At 40.8% G+C, this 20,591-nt stretch overlaps 1 protein-coding gene across 1 annotated transcript in view; it reads right to left on the bottom strand.

Annotated features, from left to right (window-relative positions):
* Positions 1–20,591, bottom strand: part of PARP14 (poly(ADP-ribose) polymerase family member 14) — a 49,150-nt gene that overhangs the window by 15,882 nt on the left and 12,677 nt on the right. The window contains exons 6-12 of the mRNA XM_060099011.1: positions 14,643–16,888; positions 12,372–12,608; positions 11,613–11,834; positions 5,557–5,635; positions 3,256–3,405; positions 2,879–2,941; positions 1,399–1,566 (exon numbers count right to left, since the gene is read on the bottom strand). Coding sequence (XP_059954994.1) covers positions 1,399–1,566; positions 2,879–2,941; positions 3,256–3,405; positions 5,557–5,635; positions 11,613–11,834; positions 12,372–12,608; positions 14,643–16,888 — 3,165 coding nt within the window. The remainder of the gene's footprint in view (positions 1–1,398; positions 1,567–2,878; positions 2,942–3,255; positions 3,406–5,556; positions 5,636–11,612; positions 11,835–12,371; positions 12,609–14,642; positions 16,889–20,591) is intronic.

Here is a 20,591-nt window from a genome sequence, read left to right as displayed (position 1 = left end):
GACCAGCAATGCAACCAGGTCAGTGGAAAAAACAATAGGTTTGCAGTAACCCAGAAATAATTATACAAAACTAAAACTGCCTCATTTCCTTATTTCTTCTTTGACTCCACCCAGGGACTCCCTTGGGAAGGTCTGTGCCACCCTTAGGCTGCCTGCTTTCTTGGCACAAATAAAGTTAAGATGGAAACACAAGACAAGAGCTCAGAGGAAAAAGCAGATGGAGATAGAGACTGGGGAATCATTAGTGGGTGTCCATAGAAAATGATAGATGATAGATAGATGATACATAGATGATAGACAGGCAGATAATACATTGGCTAATCTGCTAGGATTGAATGATACCACAAGGGGAATGAAAGCATAAAGGGAATATAAATTATACTTTCGAAAACAGAGAACTAAGGAGACATTACATTCTATGTGGGAACATTAAGAGGAATGGAAAATTAGAGAAATCAAAGTATGGGAAAGAGAATTAGAAGAAGGCCCAGAAAGTGACAAAGATGGTTAGGTTTATTAAGGCTAAACTTTTGGAGGGCCTAGAATGCCAGTGTGAGACACTCAAACTTAGATTCCTGAGCAGTGGAATGATTAATCGAGTGCTGAGCCTTCTCTTTCTGGGACCAGTCAGCTCCATTCCACTTCAAGCCTGAGAGTATTTGCCTCCCCTGAGCAGCTCTCTTAAAGGAGACCAAGCAGGAATCCCTGATTAATGCACATGACTCAGATTGCTGGGGAAAGAGCTCAAAGAGCATCACCTTACAAATGATAAGCCCAAAGCACCATCCTTATAAATGAAGACTCATGCAATCATTAATGTAGTTTATGGAAAACAAGAAACTTCAAAGAGGCAGGCAAGCTGAAAGGAGGAAGGTGGAGAGTTTCTGACCCATTAGAACCCACTGGATTCTGGCAACTGAGAGGTCGCAATGCCCCACGGCCAGCCCACTGTCAAGGAGGCAAGAGAAGACGGACAGCCATGTTGTCTGAGAGTCGGCCATGGGGAGGCAGAAGTCCATGCACTGATGTTTCCATGGAGAGGGGATGGAGGGGAAGTCAAAGACTAAATAATGGGGGATGTGTAGAGGATGGAAAAGAGAAAGGAGCTGATGAAAGCATATGAGAGATGGACTTTCTTCCCTTTCCCCTCCCTTCCTCTCCCTTCCCTTCCATATTAGAAAGCAAATGTCTACTATCCCAATACTCTCTTCAGTTTTCTTCAGTTTTCCCTTTTTTACTTAAACTACCCACAGACTTTGCTCCTTCCCTCGGGGGCTGCCCTGGCTTGAGGAAGCTGCCCTGATGTAGACTCAGCAGTAAGTACATTAGCCATTAGCACCAATTCCAAGGGAAACTGGTCACCTTGGGATTTAGCCTTGACAGCCAGAGGCTACAAACCTGTCCCGATGGCTGGGAGGCAAACGGATGAGTAATTCCGCTTTTCACACTCTTGCAAAACACAGGAAACGGATCTCTTGACATCATTTCCACCAATGACGTGAATAATATTCTTGCACTTCAATAATCCACCTTTGGTAATTATATAATCTCTGTGGCCCCCTTGAGCTGGGAAACACAAGACAAAAAGATGCAAAATTAGATGGTGAACCCACTCTTTTTAATACATCTTTATTGGACTATAATTGCTTCACAATGCTGTGTTAGTTTCTGTTGTAAAACAAAGTGAATCAGCCATATACATACATATATCCCCATATCCCCTCCCTCTTGAGCCTCCCTCCCACCCTCCCTATCCCACCCCTCTAGGTGGTCACAAAGCACCGAGCTGATCTCCCTGTGCTATGCTGCTGCTTCCCACTAGCTATCTATTTTACATTTGGTAGTGTATACATGTCCATGCCACTCTCTCACTTCGTCCCAGCTTCCCTCTCCCCCTCCCCGTGTCCTCAAGTCCATTCTCTATGTCTGCATCTTTATTCCTGCCCTGCCACTAGGTTCATAAGTACCTTTTCTTTTCTTTTTAGATTCCATATATATGCATTAGCATATGGTATTTGTTTTTCTCTTTCTGCCTTACTTCACTCTGTATGACAGACTCTAGGTCCATCCACCTCACTACAAATAACTCAATTACGTTTCTTTTTATGGCTGAGTAATATTCCATTGTATATATGTGCCACATCTTCTTTATCCATTCATCTATCAAGGGACATTTAGACTGCTTCCACGTCCTGGCTATTGTAAATAGTGCTGCAATGAACATTTTGGTACATGTCTCTTTTTAAATTACGTTTTTCTCAGGGTCTATGCCCAGTAGTGGGATTGCTGGGTCGTATGTAGTTCTATTTTTGGTTTTTTAAGGACCCTCCATACTGTTCTCCATAGTGGCTGTATCAATTTACATTCCCACCAACAGTGCAAGAGGGTTCCCTTTTTTCCACACCCTCTCCAGCATTTATTGTTTGTAGATTTGGGGATGATGGCCATTCTGACCGGTGTGAGGTGATACCTCATTGTAGTTTTGATTTGCATTTCACTAATAATTAGTGATGTTCAGCATCTTTTCATGTGCCTCTTTGCCATCTGCATGTATTCTTTGGTGAAATGTCTATTTAGTCTTTGAACCCACTCTTTGATTGTTTAAAAAACAAAATGTCTGAATTGGCAGATAAAGCATTTTATGTGAATAAGAAACTCCTGAAGTACTACCTTTGATGAATCTTTCTCGCTTCTCTTTTTAACTGTGAGATTACTTTTCACTTCTAATTCTCTACAACTGGAATTCTTTAGTAAAAGGCATGATTTTAAGATCAATATGTTGTCTCCCCAATCCCAGGACTTTCCTCATCCTCCACAGCTTCCCATATTCAGTCTTCCACTTAAAACTTAGAACCAAAAAGATAGCATTGTGCCTTACCTTGATCAGAACATTCCATTTCCACACTTCTCCCGGCATGTTCTAAAATTGCTTTGGAGACTCCTGCATGAGAAAAGCAAGATGTTTACACACATGAATAAAAAAAAATTACAGGACATTTGGATCAGAATGATTGCCTAATTATCTAAATGCTTTCCCCATCATCAAAGGAATCCTATAACTTGGGTATTTCTGATAACAAAGAAGAACTCATAAAAGAGCTGTTCCCAATTATGAGAAACAATGTCAAAATAATTTTTAAATTATTAATTAATAGCAATAAGCCAAAGTTGTAGAAACCAGTTTGGCTATAGGAACTCTCCTTCACAGGCTCTACTGTGACTATTACACTAGTCAAAATTCTATAAGTCAAGTACCTGCTTTGAGATTAAATGTCTTTGATGTTGAATTTACAATCACATCTGCCTCTTCTTTGGTGATATCTCCAGAGGCTACCTGGAAAATGATGGGCCCAATCTTCATTTCATGCACTCCTGAATCAGGGTTAGAAATAGTCCCATATAAACCTGACAAGAAAAAAAAATAGACTCAGTAACAAGTCAACAACAGCAAGAATGACTTAGGTCTCATGGTTCTCACCTGTGCCCCTCTCATCTCTCTCTCTCTCTCTCTCTCTCTCTCTCTCTCTCTCTCTCTGTGATCTCTGGCATTTAACCTGGCCCTGGCCTTGAGCCCCTGATGGTCTGTTTCTGGAAAAGGATTATAAAATATAATACATATCAATCATGGCCTTCTGCTGCTGGCTGAGGTGAATTAGCCCACTTGAGCCTTTCTTTCCCACTGACTACAAGTAAAAACATGGGACAAATACAAAAAGCCACTCTGAGAACTGAGACATGCACAACAGCAGGCAGACTGGGGAAAGGAGTCAAAACTTGAAGGAGCAGCCTGTGCTGCTTCCCATTTTGTTTTGTTTTGAAATTTTTCCTCTTTTCTCTCCCAGCTTTGACCCAAGCATGGCCCTAGTTACAGAACTACACAATGAGAACAGGCAGCAAAACTCTCAGAGAATCTCTGTCTTTGCGGCCAGAGGATTGGGAATATGGGTCCCTGTGAGTTGAAGAGTATGGCAGAGGAACATCATTATTTTCCATATTTTTCCTTTTTAAATCCAGGCCCTGTACCAAGGTGCCCCAGTTGCAGAACTCCACAGTGGCACCGCAGGGAGCTAAAACTCTGAGAGACATTCTGTATTTCTGTCCAGAAGAATCAGGAAAAAGGGCCTTGTGGTCTGAAAGGTGTATATGTGGTGTATGGGAAATCCCTGTGTTTTTGTTTATTTGGTCCCCTTCCCCCACCCTCACCCCCTCTGCTTTGCCCAAGGGCACCCCTGATCACACAGAATAATGAGGCAACAGAACAGGCAGCTTCAACTCTGAGAGAACCTTGTGCTTCTGGCCAGGAGACCTGGAAAATGGGCTCTTGCAAGTCAGAGAATGTAAGGGGAACGCTGGAGTGGTGACCCCCTGTTCTGTGTATGACTGGAGTCAACCCTGAGCTCACCCCAGAGCTGTGCACGTGGGGCAGCCCCAAGCTGCACAGCAAAGGCCTTGAGAATGGAATTGACCTTGGAACCACTGCCCACACAGAAAGTGAGGCAGAACTTGTAGAATGACGTTAACTGATTGCTACCTGCTCAAACAAACAAACAAACAAAACAATCATCATTTTCCAGAGGATTTTAACAGGACCCAAGTCTTACAACACAATGTTTAAAATGCCCATTCTATAATCCAAAATTGCTTGTCATACAAAGAACCAGGAAAATTTGACCAATTCTCAAGGATAAAGACACTCAATATAGATGCTAATCCCAAGATGATTCAGATGTTGGAATAATCAGACAAAGACTCAAAGCATCTACTATAACTACGCTCCCTGAGGTCGAAGTAAACACACTTGAATGCATGGAAATGATTTGGAATAAATAGAAAAATAGGAGTCTCTGCAGAGAAATATAAACTATAAAATAAGAATCAAATGGACATTTTAGAACTTAAAAATACAATATTTGAAATCAAAAATTCACTGGATTAGTTCAATAGTATAGTAAACAAAGAATCAGTGAATTTGGAGGTAGATTAATAAATATTATCCAATCTGAAGAACAGAGAGAAAAAAGACTGAAAAAAGAACAGACCCTCAGAGACATTATCAGAAGGCTTACCATTCATGTTATTGGAGCACCAGAAGGAGAGGCGAGAGAGACCAGTACAGAAAAACATATCTGAAGAGATGACTGAAAAATCCCCAGATCTGAAGACATACATATTCAGATTTAAGAAGCTTCAGCAAACTCCAAATAGGATAAACTCAAATATAAGTAACTTTGACAGAGGAGAAGCATTTGGTTGGTATCATCTCTTTAAATGTGTCTATTTCTGAAAACACTTATCACATCATCCTTAGAAAATAGTAGCCTCATCACCACTTAAAAACCCATTGTACAGATTATATAAACTGGCCTGCCTACTCTTTCACCCCAGATCACATAAACATGGCCAGTGTCTTGCATGCTCAGGTGTATAGAGTATAATTTATTATCTTCTTTATCACAAATTGTTTTTTTCATAAAAATTATCCTATCATTTTTCACTTAACACTGAATACTTATTTAGCAACTAAAAATAATTTCTCATTTAAAAGCTTTATTGAACCTTGTGTATCTTCAGCCTTGGGAATTTTGTCACTGATGAAATTTCCATTAGCCCTTCTGGCAAATTCATCTGAGAATGCCTAGAAATACAAAGACAGTTTTAATCACTACAGTTCTCTATAGATGAATGAATTTGATTCATCAGACCTTTTGATCCTACATGCACAAATATTTAGGAGAGAACAATTCTCAGAGTATCACTTATTTTCATTATAGATGTTTAAGTTATGAAAAATTCATAAATTCTATTTCTGTAAATACAAACTATGAAAACTATCAAAGATGTGAACAAAAATATAACTATAATACTATTTGTAATTGAGAAAAAATGAAACAGTTTAAAAATCCAACAGGAAAATGGTTAAATAAATTTTAGTATGTCCAGATGTTGGAGTATTTATCAGCCATTAAAAATTATGTTTTCAAAGAATAGTTAATGGAATAGGGAAATGCTTATTTCATACTATTAAATGAAAAAAGAATGATACTAAATTACATTATATAATACCACGTTTAAAAGTCCACAAATATAAAAGAAGACTAAGATGAAATACAACTAAAAGAATTAATGCATGTTTTATTGTTCAAAGTTTCTACAATGAACATGTATTACTTTCATAATCAGTAAAAGCAAATACTTTGTTGTTGTTAAAACTACAGTGTTAAGATAAAAACAATCTCAAGGACCCAAACACTTCAGTTTTTAACTTCTTATTTGTACCAGGAGAGAAACAGCTAGGGGAGTAGTGTTTTGGGAACAAGAGGCTGGAATTCCATTTCTTTGCCTGGTTAGTGACACCCCCAAATCATCACTTTCTTCCTCCTTGTAAACAAGCAACAGGAAATTTTGTTGGAAAAAAAAACAAGTAACATCTTGGCTAAAAGGCTGATACAATAATGGGAGAAGGACCAGGAGAGACTACAGAGCCAGGGTTCTCCAGGCACCAGGCACGTGATCTACAGGTGTGAAGGTGCACAGGTGTAAAGGTGGACTGGTTTGACTCTGGAGAACTAGAGAGGAGCTGCCATTCGGCCACAGCGAACTGTTCAGGCAGAAATCCATGTCCAAGGTGCCAGAACTTTTGAATTTTTAGGTCACAGTGGACATCTGGAGTTTTATGTGACAAGTTTGGTTCTTAAATGCCAGCAACTGATTCAAATTTTTTTAAAATAGCCCAAATAAAGCACATCTAAAGGCTATGTTCCGACCATAGGCTGCTGAGTGCAACCTCTGTTACAGTCTCCACCTATAAATATTTCAATAAGTTTTGCTGATTTTTGTGAAAATATGACCAAAGCTTAACTGTCTTTAAAAGTCTTAAGACCAGACTCATCAAGAAAAAAAGGGAGATGACTCAAATCAATAGAATTAGAAATGAAAAAGGAGAAGTAACAACTGACACTGCAGAAATACAAAAGATCATGAGAGATTACTACAAGAAACTCTAGGCCAATAAAATGGACAACCTGGAAGAAATGGACAGATTCTTAGAAATGCACAACCTGCCAAGACTGAATCAGGAAGAAATAGAAAATATGAACAGACCAATCACAAGCACTGAAATTGAAACTGTGATTAAAAATCTTCCAACAAACAAAAGCCCAGGACCAGATGGCTTCACAGGCGAATTCTATCAAACATTTAGAGAAGAGCTAACACCTATCCTTCTCAAACTCTTCCAAAATATAGCAGAGGGAGGAGCACTCCCAAACTCATTCTACGAGGCCACCATCGCCTTGATACCAAAACCAGGCAAGGATGTCACAAAGAAAGAAAACTACAGGCCAATATCACTGATGAACATAAATGCAAAAATCCTCAACTAAATACTAGCAAACAGAATCCAACAGCACATTAAAAGGATCATACACCATGATCAAGTGGGGTTTATTCCAGGAATGCAAGGATTCTTCAATATACACAAATCAATCAATGTGATACACCATATTAACAAACTGAAGAAGAAAAACCATATGATCATCTCAATAGATGCAGAGAAAGCTTTTGACAAAATTCAACACCCATTTATGATAAAAACCCTGCAGAAAGTAGGCATAGAGGGAACTTTCCTCAACATAATAAAGGCCATATATGACAAACCCACAGCCAACATCGTCCTCAATGGTGAAAAACTGAAACCATTTCCACTAAGATCAGGAACAAGACAAGGCTGCCCACTCTCACCACTCTTATTCAACATAGTTTTGGAAGTTTTAGCCACAGCAATCAGAGAAGAAAAGGAAATAAAAGGAATCCAAATCGGAAAAGAAGAAGTAAAGCTGTCACTGTTTGCAGATGACATGATACTATATAGAGAGAATCCTAAAGATGCTACCAGAAAACTACTAGAGCTAATCAATGAATTTGGTAAAGTAGCAGGATACAAAATTAATGCACAGAAATCTCTGGCATTCCTGTACACTAATGATGAAAAATCTGAAAGTGAAATCAAGAAAACACTCCCATTTACCATTGCAACAAAAAGAATAAAATATCTAGGAATAAACCTACCTAAGGAGACAAAAGACCTGTATGCAGAAAATTATGACACTGATGAAAGAAATTAAAGATGATACAAATAGATGGAGAGATATACCATGCTCCTGGATTGGAAGAATCAATATTGTGAAAATGACTCTACTACCCAAAGCAATCTACAGATTCAATGCAATCCCTATCAAACTACCACTGGCATTTTTCACAGAACTAGAACAAAAAATTTCAAAATTTGTTTGGAAAAACAAAAGACCCCGAATAGCCAAAGCAATCTTGAGAACGAAAAATGGAGCTGGAGGAATCAGGATCCCTGACTTCAGACTATACTACAAAGCTACAGTAATCAAGACAGTGTGGTACTGGCACAAAAACAGAAAGATAGATCAATGGAACAGGATAGAAAGCCCAGAGATAAACCCACGCCCATATGGTCACCTTATCTTTGATAAAGGAGGCAGGAATGTACAGTGGAGAAAGGACAGCCTCTTCAATAAGTGGTGCTGGGAAAACTGGACAGGGACATGTAAAAGTATGAGATTAGATCATTCCCTAACACCATACACAAAAATAAGCTCAAAATGGATTAAAGACCTAAATGTAAGGCCAGAAACTATCAAACTCTTAGAGGAAAACATAGGCAGAACACTCTATGACATAAATCACAGCAAGATCCTTTTGGACCCACCTCCTAGAGAAATGGAAATAAAAACAAAGATAAACAAATGGGACCTAATGAAACTTCAAAGCTTTTGCACAGCAAAGGAAACCATAAACAAGACCAAAAGACAACCCTCAGAATGGGAGAAAATATTTGCAAATGAAGCAACTGACAAAGGATTAATCTCCAAAATTTATAAGCAGCTTATGCAGCTCAATAGCAAAAAACCAAACAACCCAATCCAAAAATGGGCAGAAGACTTAAATAGACAATTCTCCAAAGAAGATATACAGACTGCCAACAAACACATGAAAGAATGCTCAACATCATTAATCATTAGAGAAATGCAAATCAAAACTACAATGAGATATCATCTCACACCAGTCAGAATGGCCATCATCAAGAAATCTAGAAACAATAAATGCTGGAGAGGGTGTGGAGAAAAGGGAACACTCTTGCACTGATGGTGGGAATGTGAATTGGTACAGCCACTATGGAGAACAGTATGGAGGTTCCTTAAAAAACTAAAAATAGAACTACCATATGACCCAGCAATCCCACTACTAGGCATATACCCTGAGAAAACCATAATTCAAAAAGGGTCATGTACCAAAATGTTCATTGCAGCTCTATTCACAATAGCCCAGAGATGGAAACCACCTAAGTGTCCATCATCGGATGAATGGATAAAGAAGATGTGGCACATATATACAATGGAATATTACTCAGCCATAAAAAGAAATGAAACTGAGCTATTTGTAATGAGGTGGATAGACCTAGAGTCTGTCATACAGAGTGAAGTAAGTCAGAAAGAGAAAGACAAATACCGTATGCTAACACATATGTATGGAATTTAAGAAAAAAAATGTCATGAAGAACTTAGGGGTAAAACAGGAATAGAGACACAGACCTACTGGGGGTGGGCTTGGGGATATGGGGGGGGTGAGCTGTGACAGGGCCGGGGAGAGGCATGGACGTGTACACACTGCCGGGCGTGGGGTGGATGGATGGTGGGGGGTGACCGCGTGGCGCGGGGGGATCGGCTCGGTGCTTTGTGGCCGCCTGGAGGAGTGGGATGGGGAGGGTGGGAGGGAGGGAGACGCAGGAGGGAGGGGATGTGGGAACAGATGTATATGTATGACTGATTCACTTTGTTGTAAAGCAGAGACTAATAAAAAAAATAAGATAAAAAAATAAAATCTCAATATAAAAGAATGAAAAGAGTGCGTGGACTGACAGATCAAGTGTCAAAATACAGTTTTTCTTCCAATGAGAAGTAAAACAAGTTAATTAATATGTTAACTCATATTATCCAAAGACATAGAAGGAAAAAAAAGTCTTAAGAGAAAAATTGTCACAGCCATGTATGGAGAATCAATACTATTTCCAATGGCAATAAAGGTATCTGTATAGACTAATCCCTTTAAAAAATACTTGCAGAATTTGAATCTTTAGGAAAGATAACACAGGCTGAGGATGCACAGAAAGAGTGAGATTCGAGGGTTCAGATCCATGTCACAGGACTCACTTCCCTACAATGAACTCAGCCATTCATTCAAAAACTCTCAGCACTTCATGTCTCTAGTTCATTTTATGTGTATAAATCTTAGCTCCCAAATTATTTATGATTTATAGGAGGGAGAGTACATGCAACATACCCATTCTGTAATCCACATCACTTTGTACAATGCAAGTCATAGGGAGGTTGTTCACAAAGCATTTATTGACTAGAAATGACTGTAGTTATGCAGGCCAACTAAGTGGACCACATATTTTGCCCAGGTGGTTTAGCTGTCTGATTAGAATTTAGATTTGTTTGCTTCCAAAGTATTTAAAGGTAGTGTCTAGATCCAGAAAAAAAATTAAGTATGACCTAAAAATTCAGTTAGTCCAATGAGCTATGGACATCTCTTGGGTTGCTAGCCTTAATCTGTTTAATTCTTGCATTATCATGGAACTTTTCAAACAATTAATATCATCTACTCTCCTGGACTCTAAGGACTTGCAGGGCAGGAATAATGGCCTCTTATTAAATGCCTCTTGTTCCCCCATAATGCTGAGTCCAGAGGCTTACTCACAGCTGGTGTTCAGCAAATGTGAGCTGGTTGATGGACTCTCTATGACCAAAGATGGTTCTGGTATTTCTGGTCCCAACCGTCTTACTCCTATGGGGATGTGCTGAGCCTTTAGTTGTGTCTTATTCTGACATTCTCCTATTTGTAGGACCACAACTGTGCTTTTATATTATGTATTAAAATTTCTATGTTCATATGGAAGGAAATTCTATAGATTAGAAGAGGCTTAAGGGATATGTCAACTCCATTGCAATATTTGGGCCTTATTTGGATTCTGATTCAAACCACCAAGCTATAAAAACAAAATAAAATACTTATGAAACAGTTGGAAATGTGAACATTGACATGATAACTGATGAAATAAAGGAATGACTGCCAATTTCTTTTAAGTGTGAAATAGTATTGTACTTAGATTACTTTTGAAAAAGAATCCTAATGTCTAAAACAAATACTGAATTGCTTATGGGTAAAAGGTATATATGGGATCTGCTTCAAAAACAATATGGGAGGAAGGGAAATAAATGGAGATAGAGATGAAACATACTGGGCATAGGTTGATAACTATGAAGATGAACAATGGGTACAAGGGATTTCATTATACTATTTGGTTTACTTTTGCATATGTTTCAAATTTTTCTTAGTAAGAAGTCAAATTTTTTTCCATATCCATAAATGTGCTTGAAATTTGCCATGCTGCAACTAGTCCACACTACTCTTTTACTTTCCTGTACGAAAATACATGAAAGTAACAACCTATCAGACCAAGAAGACACTTGAACATGTTAGGGCTCAGTTGCCAAAATAACGAGTAATGAGTAAGACTGTACCTGAATATTTCCATGATCACTTGGGTGCAACAGAAAGCAAACCTCTCGTAAAGTTGTGGGTTGATTCTTGCTACTGAATTTGAACACTTCTGAGGTAATTAATTCAGCAAAAATGTTTTTAGGAAACCCCAGATTTCCTGTTCCTATTGCTGGAAATGCAATTGAGTTTAAGGACAAACTCTCAGTGGTTTCCAAACATTCTCTGATTATGTTTTCCATGATCTGAAAAGCACAAAGCACATTCTTATACATTTTGCCTGGAAATTGGAGTTCAAACAAAAAGAACAAGAATTTAGCAACTCTGTGATCTCTGTCTACTCCTTTTTGCTTTCAACAAAAGGCAGGTTAAGGGCAGTCAGAAGGGGAAAGGAAAACAGAGGAGTAAACAAGGAAAAGGAAAGAAGAATGTGTGAGATCCTCCAAAAAGATTCAAACTCACTCAGCAATGAAGGAAAGAAGCAAAGAAGCTACTGTTCTGTTCCTTCAGTCTCTTCCACTCTTCATGCCCTCACTTTTCCTTCCTCACTAAAGAGTGCTACCTTCAATAATTCTTCCCCGAGTCCCAACAATGGTTGAGAACTGTAATCAATTTCTATTATTAACTGGTCCTCGGGAGAAGTCATCTACAGCTGAAAGAAATGGCTATGAGAATGTGCTGTTATTACAGAATGGACATAGCCAGGGTTCAAGCTACATTCCACTGAAAGGAGAGTCCAAAGGGCTACTTAATTTCCTGGAGAATTTAAAACAAGGTCCCACCTTGCGTGAAGATGTTGTGTCACTTCTCCAGTCTGGAGCCACCACGTGAAGCACACGGTGGCAGTGCAGATTGCAACCACTGGTTTGGATAACTGTGCCGACCTCAACAGCCACCCCTTGTCCAGCTGTCTTCAGCTCCTCCTGGAGCTTTTGTCCTGCTTTTTCCAAGAAGGCCTTAGAAAGGGGCCCTCTATTGAGCTCAAGATCCGATGAAATGGAGTTGACAACCACATCGGTCTTAAAGACAAAACCAACAATTTGTTTCAAATTGTAAGAAAAAGCATTCATCAAGGATTACTGTATTTGAGCCCCCAGGCTTGGCACAATGGGGGACAACTAAGATGATTTAGTTTTCAGAGATTGAAATACCACCCCAAAAGAGAGTGTTATTAGACACTTATTTAAATAACACTCTAGGACAAAAGAGAGCTGTCAAAGAGCAATACATAAATGGTATGGGATCACCAAAGGAGTCCAGAGGAAGTGCCTTCAGAGGCGAGTGAAGACACTATGATCGATGTGGCGTCTGAGAAATGGGAATAGTTGCAGCAGGCAGAGAGAGACGGGGAAGTCATTCGGGAGGGGCAACAGCGTGGACAGAAGCATGGCAGGTTGTGAGCGGCAAGTAGATTAGTTTGACCTGATAGAGAGCTTCTGCAGCAAAATGGTGCCAGCCAGGCTAGAAATGTTACGCTGAGCACAGACCACAGAAAGGCCTCGAGTGCCAAGCCAACTGGACTTCCCAGCAGCAGTGAAGAGCCATGGGAGCTTTTTCAGCGGGACAGTTAATGTGAGCAGATTAATCAGGCTTGACTAAGACACCAAGAGAAGACGGGAGAGGGAATGGGACCAAGTGATTGTCAAAGCTGCCCCACGTGGGTCACTGAGGAGTAATGCAGAGCAGGTCTTGACTTCAGAGGGCACACACCTATGGGAAAGGCATGGAAGGAACGTCTTACTACTCAGCGTTCAAGGTGAATGAGGATTGGAACTCACTCCAATTACTGACCCTTGGCCAAAAGAGATTTTTGTTTATTTGCTTGTTCTTTTCAATGAGAAACAAAATTATTTTTAATATTTTGAAATAGAGCAATGCATATTCCAACCCTAGCTCCATCATTTGTTAAATGTGGGATTTGGGCAAATTATTTAACCCCTCTAAATCTCATTCCTTCATCTGTGAAATGAGAATAATAATCATCCTGGAATCTGCCTCATGGCACTGAATGAGAAGATGCATGCCAAGCACTTAGTAGAGTGCCTGGCTCATAGTAAATAGTCAGTGTTAGCTATTATTCTTGTAATTATGATTTAAGCTTACTGTAAGGAGAGATCTAATTTTTTACAACCTCTTTCCATATTTGAAACTGAACGAAAAATATTTTAAACCAAGTAACAACTTGAACAAAACAGGAAGATGACCCACAGGATGGGAGAAAATATTTGCAAATCATGTATCTGTTAAAGGACCTGTATCCAGAATATATAAAAAACTCTTAAAATTCAATAATAAAAAGGTAACTCAATTTAAAAGTGAGGACAGGATGTGAATAGGCTTTTCTCCGAATAAGATATGCAAATGGCCTTCCCTAAGCATCCCTGCCCCAGGACTGCCCACATTCGCCCAGCTCAGGAAGTTAACACCTGGCACAGCAGGGGGCTTCCAGGACTGTTTGGATTAGTTAGAGCCTGTGTTGAAAAGGTTGCTAAGTACATTTTTAAAAAACATGTCACCCCCTGGCAGAGTTATAAGAATTGTCCCCACATAATACCCAGACCTTCCGCAGGTCACTTTCTACCTTCCTCCCTACGTTTTCTTACTGGTGTTGGGAGCTGATGGTCCCTCAGACTCAGAACCCCCTGGTTCAGTTCCACTGATAAGATTCCTGTCTTCTGTCCCTAGATTATGCTCTAATTTTTCTGTATCTGCTATCAGTGAATTTGACAGGAAATTAACCTTAGATTTGCCAAAATATGACAGGTGTAAGAGCACTGAAAAAGTATAGAGAGCCTCGTAAATGTTAGGTATTACTGTGGATTTTCACATTTACTGGAAACTGGTGATCGGAATATGCTATCAGCTCCCCCAGGTAATTGGCCAATCGCAATTAGTGAATGCCTTGGTGAAGTAGCCCAATTTTCTAAGGAAACCTGTTTCAAGGCAGGGGTGGAGGGCATGGGATTCTCCCCTTGATCCTAAATCTCCCTTTAGCAACAGGCTAACTGGAGTCCCAGCACCCTGGTGGGTGTTCTGAAAACAGGGGCACTCACTGTAGCACTCTGCACATCTCCTTCCACCAACAGGATCCTCAGGCCTTCTGGGGACAACAGACTTGCTCCTTTTCCATGATCCTTTCTCAGGTTGGGCTGGACTGCTGCTGGTAAACTGGGCAGGGAAGCAACATCAGGCAGGGTGTCTTTAAATATAATTTTTGCACTTTCAGCAAAGGCCTCAACAGTCTTCTCAGCTATATCCACAAGGTAAATCTCTTTCAAGCTGCATCCATTCTGTTGATACTGGAACCATTCCTTGATCGCCAAAATAATGGTCTGCACACACTGGGGTAGGGGAAAGCCAAAGGCTCTGGAACCAATAGCAGGGATGGCTATGGATCGGTACTTGTGTCTTACAGCCAAATGGAGACTTCCTTTCACAGCAGTCTTTAACTGCCACACACATTTCTGGGCCTCATCCCTCTTCCACTGGGGCCCTACTGTGTGGATCACATGGTGGTATGGGAGCTTTCCTGCTTTCGAGATGATGGCACAGGCAGGTAAGGGCCTGAACTTTCTTGTCTTCATTATCTGGTCACAGTCTTCTTGGAGCTCAGGGCCAGCTGCTTTTAAAAGAGCAGCAGCCAAGCCCCCCTTGAGCTTGAGCTCCTCATTGGCCACATTCACCACCACGTCGACGGGAAACTGTGTCAAGTCTCCTTGCTGCACAATCAGCGAGACTCCAGGGGCTAAATCTGTCTGAAACAAGCACCTCTGCCCACCAGTGCTGCCCCCCTCCTTTCCTTCGTCCTTCTGTAGTTCAATCAAACAACCAAATAACCTTCTGACCTCACTTTTATAATACCGTGCTTTATCCTGGAAGAACTGACTGGCTCCTGGCTTATCAACATGGAAGCTTTTAACACAGACCAAATCCCAGGCTTGCGTGACAATGTTCATTCCCTCCAGGACTTTGGTCTTTGGGCCAGTTAGTAAAATGCCTTTTTGCTTGTTCTCAGGATTAAAAATTACCTGAACATTCATCTTCTTTATCTTTTGCCACAGTAGCTTTTCTGCCCTTAAGTAATCAATAACTAAGGAAGGCTTTACTTCAATCAATTTCTCTATTTTTGTGTGTTTTTCCAGGAAGTCAAAAAGCAAGTCATAGATTTCATTTACTTCTCTCACACAGCCTGTGATGATGACCTGGGCTGTGGTTTCTGAAGTTACTTCATGGATTATTACAGTCTTTGAGGAGGAGTTGTGTTTTTTATGCAAATTGCAAGTAAGCCCTTTCCATTTCTTACTGTTAAGAACTTCCCTGTCTTCAATGTCAATGCACTTATAATTTAAGGCACGGACCATTTGCTTTTCAGCTTCTAAAAGGACTTCAGAAAAAGCACCAGTTAAGAGAACAGTTGTGCCCTCTAGCTCATAAACTGCAAGAATGTTCTGTGCTATAAAGAGAGACTTAGAGAATTCTGCACAGTCAACCTGTTGCAGAAACTGAAAAACCTCTGGGGGAACCTGAATGTTTCTCTGAGCCATGGTATATACCTTTTCCTGGATTTCACACTTTACTTTATACACATCTGTAGGGAGTCCTTTGAAGCACATGTGTTGAGAGGCTTCATCATAAAAAATCTCCACCTCTGGGCACTCCGTGTGGAGATGCTCCTGTACACCGCTGTGCAACAGAAGTGAATACCTTCCTGGAGAAATGGCCAGTTTTTGCTTCAGACTTTGCTTTTCTCTTCTAATTTCTTGAATGGTGCCTTCTATTAAGTCCTTGATCTGCGGCTTAATGTTTTGTACATCCTCTGATTTCCCCACTAAGGTTGCAATCCCTGTTAGTGCATCAAACTCAATCAAAATCCTATCATCTTCTAAATTGTCTTTTACGATGTCCCATACTATTGAATCCACTTGAAATGAGGTCACTGTATACTTAGACCTGATACCAGAGAATACTGTAGAAGCATCTTTTTGCCAGGTCTTGATTCTTGGTCTTCCTTGACTGAATAAGGTGGCTACAGGTCTGATGATCACTTCACTGCTGGGTTGGCACAATGTTAGCTCACAGTGACAACGTCTCATTTCATCATTTATCTTGTCAATCAGGTGATTCTTTTTCTGCAAGAACTTCCATAAGGAAAGATCCAGTGATTCTCTGAATGGTGCTGGAAGCTTGATCAGAGGCTTCTCCTGTCCATACAGCGCTGTGCCCAAAGAAGTATAGTACGGGAACACAGAGAGCGGCATATTATTGAGGTCAAGTTTCTTGGTCATGATGGTGTCTAACACTTAAAGGAAAGAAATTAAGTAATCTCAGTGTAATATGTTTCAGATGAAAAAACAAGCAAACAAGCTTTCCTATTCTAGAGAAAAAAATCCTAATGTTTGTAGAACTTTGATGTTACATGCTATTAAAAAGCAGCACTACTCCCAGAGTGCTCAAATATAAACTGATATGTATTAACACTGCACAGGTATTCCTTATTTCATGGAATAATTATTTTCCAGCCAAGAACACTCTATGTTGAAATTCTGTTAAGTAAATTCTATTTTTCTGTTTTTCTGATAACACTGATATATCACCACCAGGTTAAGAAAGACAGAAGAGGGGGCTTCCCTGGTGGCGCAGTGGTTGAGAGTCCGCCTGCCGATGCAGGGGACACGGGTTCGTGCCCCGATCCCGGAAGATCCCACATGCCGCGGAGCGGCTGGGCCCGCGAGCCATGGCCGCGGAGCCTGTGTGTCCGGAGCCTGTGCTCCGCAACGGGAGAGGCCGCAGCAGTGAGAGGCCCGCGTACAGAAAAAAAAAAAAAAAAAAAAAAAAAAGAAAGACAGAAGAGGGACTTCTCTGGTGGCGCAGTGGTTAAGAATCCGCCTGCCAATGCAGGGGACACGGGTTCGAGCCCTGGTCCGGGAAGATCCCACGTGCGGCGGAGCAACTAAGCCCGTGAACCACAACTACTGAGCCTGCGCTCTACAGCCCACGAGCCACAACTACTGAGCCCTTGTGCCACAGCTACTGAAGCCCATGTGCCTAGAGCCCACGCTCCACGACAAGAGAAGCCACCGCAATGAGAAGACCTCACACGGCAACGAAGAGTAGCCCCTGCTTGCTGCAACTAGAGAAAGCCCACGTGCAGCAACAAAGACCTAATGCAGCCAAATATAAATAAATAAATAAATTTATTTAGACATTTCTCCAAAGAAGATATACAGATTGCCAACAAACACATGAAAGAATGCTCAACATCATTAATCATTAGAGAAATGCAAATCAAAACTACAATGAGGTATCATCTCACACCAGTCAGAATGGCCATCATCAAAAAATCTACAAACAATAAATGCTGGAGAGGGTGTGGAGAAAAGGGAACACTTTTGCACTGCTGGTGGGAATGTGAAAACAAACCTTTGAGGTAGAGACATGATTATTATCATCCCTATTTACAATTGATAAAACTGAAGCTAGGAAATGTTAGGTAACTTGAATAGGGTCACACAGACTGTAAAGATCTGAGCTACGGTTCAAGCCAGTGTCTGTCTAACCCCAAAGCCCATGCTCTTGCCCCTCTTCCAAGGGTTCCAAACAAAGACCATCCTCACAGTCATCAGAGAGCCCAGCCCCAGAGACTCCGATTCAGTAAGTCCTGCACACCCCTCGTCCCTGCTCTAATCCCCTTCCTGCCACGTTTACTGCGACAGTCCCTGTGTGTATGTGTGTGTGTAGGGGTACTCTTCTCCCCCAAACCCCTCCTCACTTTGTGTTAGTTATTAGACAGGTACAAGGGGTCTAAGCAAGAAGGGAATTAGAATGAACTCCAGTAACAACTTGGATTAAAATAGCATCTTGTGAAAAGATGTTAAAAATAACTTCACCTTGTGCATGATTGGCTCCTAGGCCTGGAGCCAGACCTAATGAAAAAAAAGTGGCCTTCAGAGGCCCAGACTCATGGCTTCAACTTCCCACCATGGCCTGGAACAGATTCTGAGTACCAGTGAGTACCACCATGTGCCAAGCACTCTCCAGGTACAATTTAATTTGATCCTCACAATATTCCTCTGAGGTAAGTAGTAATGTGAGCCCTCTATTACAGATGGAAAACAGAGGCTTTGGTGGGTTAAAGTAACTTTCCCAAGATCACAAAGCTAGTAAGCACCAAAGCCAGGCATCTGAACTCAGGTCTGTCTGACCCAAGAACCATCACAGATATCACCTTAAAGTGGCTTAAGCTCTCCATCCTGTTTTCCTCCTCTGTAAAAAAACAAAACAAAACTATATAACTGTGCAGGTTCTTATGAGGACTCAGTGATGAGATACCATGGCAGAAAACACAGCAAAAGATCTCATATAGGGACTTCCCTGGTGGTCTAGTGGATAGGACACTGCACTCCCAATGCTCCCTGGTCAGGGAACTACATCCCACATGCGTGCCGCAACTAAGAGTTCGCATGCCGCAACTCAAGATCCCGCATGACGCAACTAAGACCCAGCATAGCCAAATTAATAAATAAAATATTTTTTTAAAAAAAGATCTCATGTACAACAAGCATTCAATGAGTTCCCTTCCTTAAGGTTTTGTGAAGTTGAACAAAATAATTTCAGAGTAAATTGCCTAACTTATTCCTCTCAAATGATTTATATAAAATACAATATTGCTAAATAAATTCTGTTTTTAATTCAGCTTTATCTACAGTTTGCCTCCTTATTAACTCATTGTAAGTGGTGAAATATCCTACAAGAAAAATTAATGTTATAGATGTACAGGAGATTGGGGGAAAGTGGAGAAGTTAAGACCACAGATTATGGGGCCAGACTACCCAGGTTCAAATCCTGGCTCTGCCACTTACTAGCTGTGTAACCTTGGTCAAGTTATTTGACCTTCCTGTGCCTCAGTTTCTTCATTTGTAAAATAGGGATTACAATAATAGCAACGCCCATAAAGCAGTGTCTGTGAATGCACTTGGTAGCACCCTGCAGAGCTGTGCAAATGTAAGTCATATTCATAGGAAGACACAGCCAGAGAGAGAAAGGGAAAATCAGTGTATCTCAGACACAGAGAACAGGGAAGGAGCGAGTTTTGAGGAGAAGGTGTGGTCAACATAGTCAGATGGTGCAAAGAGGTCAGGGCAAAGAGCAACTTTTGAGAGTGCCCTTATGAGTGTGGCTCTAGCATAAAATAAACCTGAATAAAATAGTGCCCATTATTATTCGTACACATGTAACGTAGACATTCTGAGGACACACCCAACTGCCCCATGCCCTCAAGATGTTCGAAAGCCCCGTAGTTGTCAACTCCCATCATAAGCTGAGAGGTTAACTTCTAGAGTAACAGTTCTATGTAGCTCTCTCCCTGGGCCCAAGGTCAGGCTGAGAGAGATTTAAAGAACATGCAACAGAAGCTCATCTTTCATCCCTTTGCCCAAGGAATGCTAGGTCTTTCATTCCATCTTAATCCAAACCATACCTTCACCACAATTTCCCCAACTCATAACAGCTGAAAGGAGGTTCCTCCAAGTACCCCCATGAAACAGTTTACTTTAAGTGAGTGGCATTCCACATGATCCTGTCTCATGGTCCCTCACTTGATCCCAAGCACAACGTTCCTTCCTTCCCTAAGAAGTCTGGCTCCCTAATTCCTACTCCTCAGCCTTGACCTCTGAACATCAGTGGAATCTCCAAGCTGACCTTGCACATGCCTCAGAGAACTGGCAATCTATGTTTACGAATCCCTTAGAAACATTTCCCTAAGGTTCAGCTGGGCAAGGTTTTCACAGGGTCACTGCAAAGAACAATCCAGCAGGCATCCACTGATCATGTGAAACCACCCTTATTAATTCCTGAATGATGACACTGACAAGTGAAGTGGGAAGTTAAGATACTTTATAGGAACTGTGTGTTTCTGAGTATTTCTTTACTTAATCTTGTTGAAGTTAACTTGAGAATTTCTACCAAATGTATAGCTAAAACACAGATCACCCCTTTAAATACGG

This window comes from Mesoplodon densirostris, chromosome 5 (assembly GCF_025265405.1).
Source record: "Mesoplodon densirostris isolate mMesDen1 chromosome 5, mMesDen1 primary haplotype, whole genome shotgun sequence".
In the NCBI taxonomy this organism is placed as follows: domain Eukaryota; kingdom Metazoa; phylum Chordata; class Mammalia; order Artiodactyla; family Ziphiidae; genus Mesoplodon; species Mesoplodon densirostris.
Note: the sequence above shows the minus strand (reverse complement) of the source record. Positions and strands in the feature narration are given on the sequence as shown.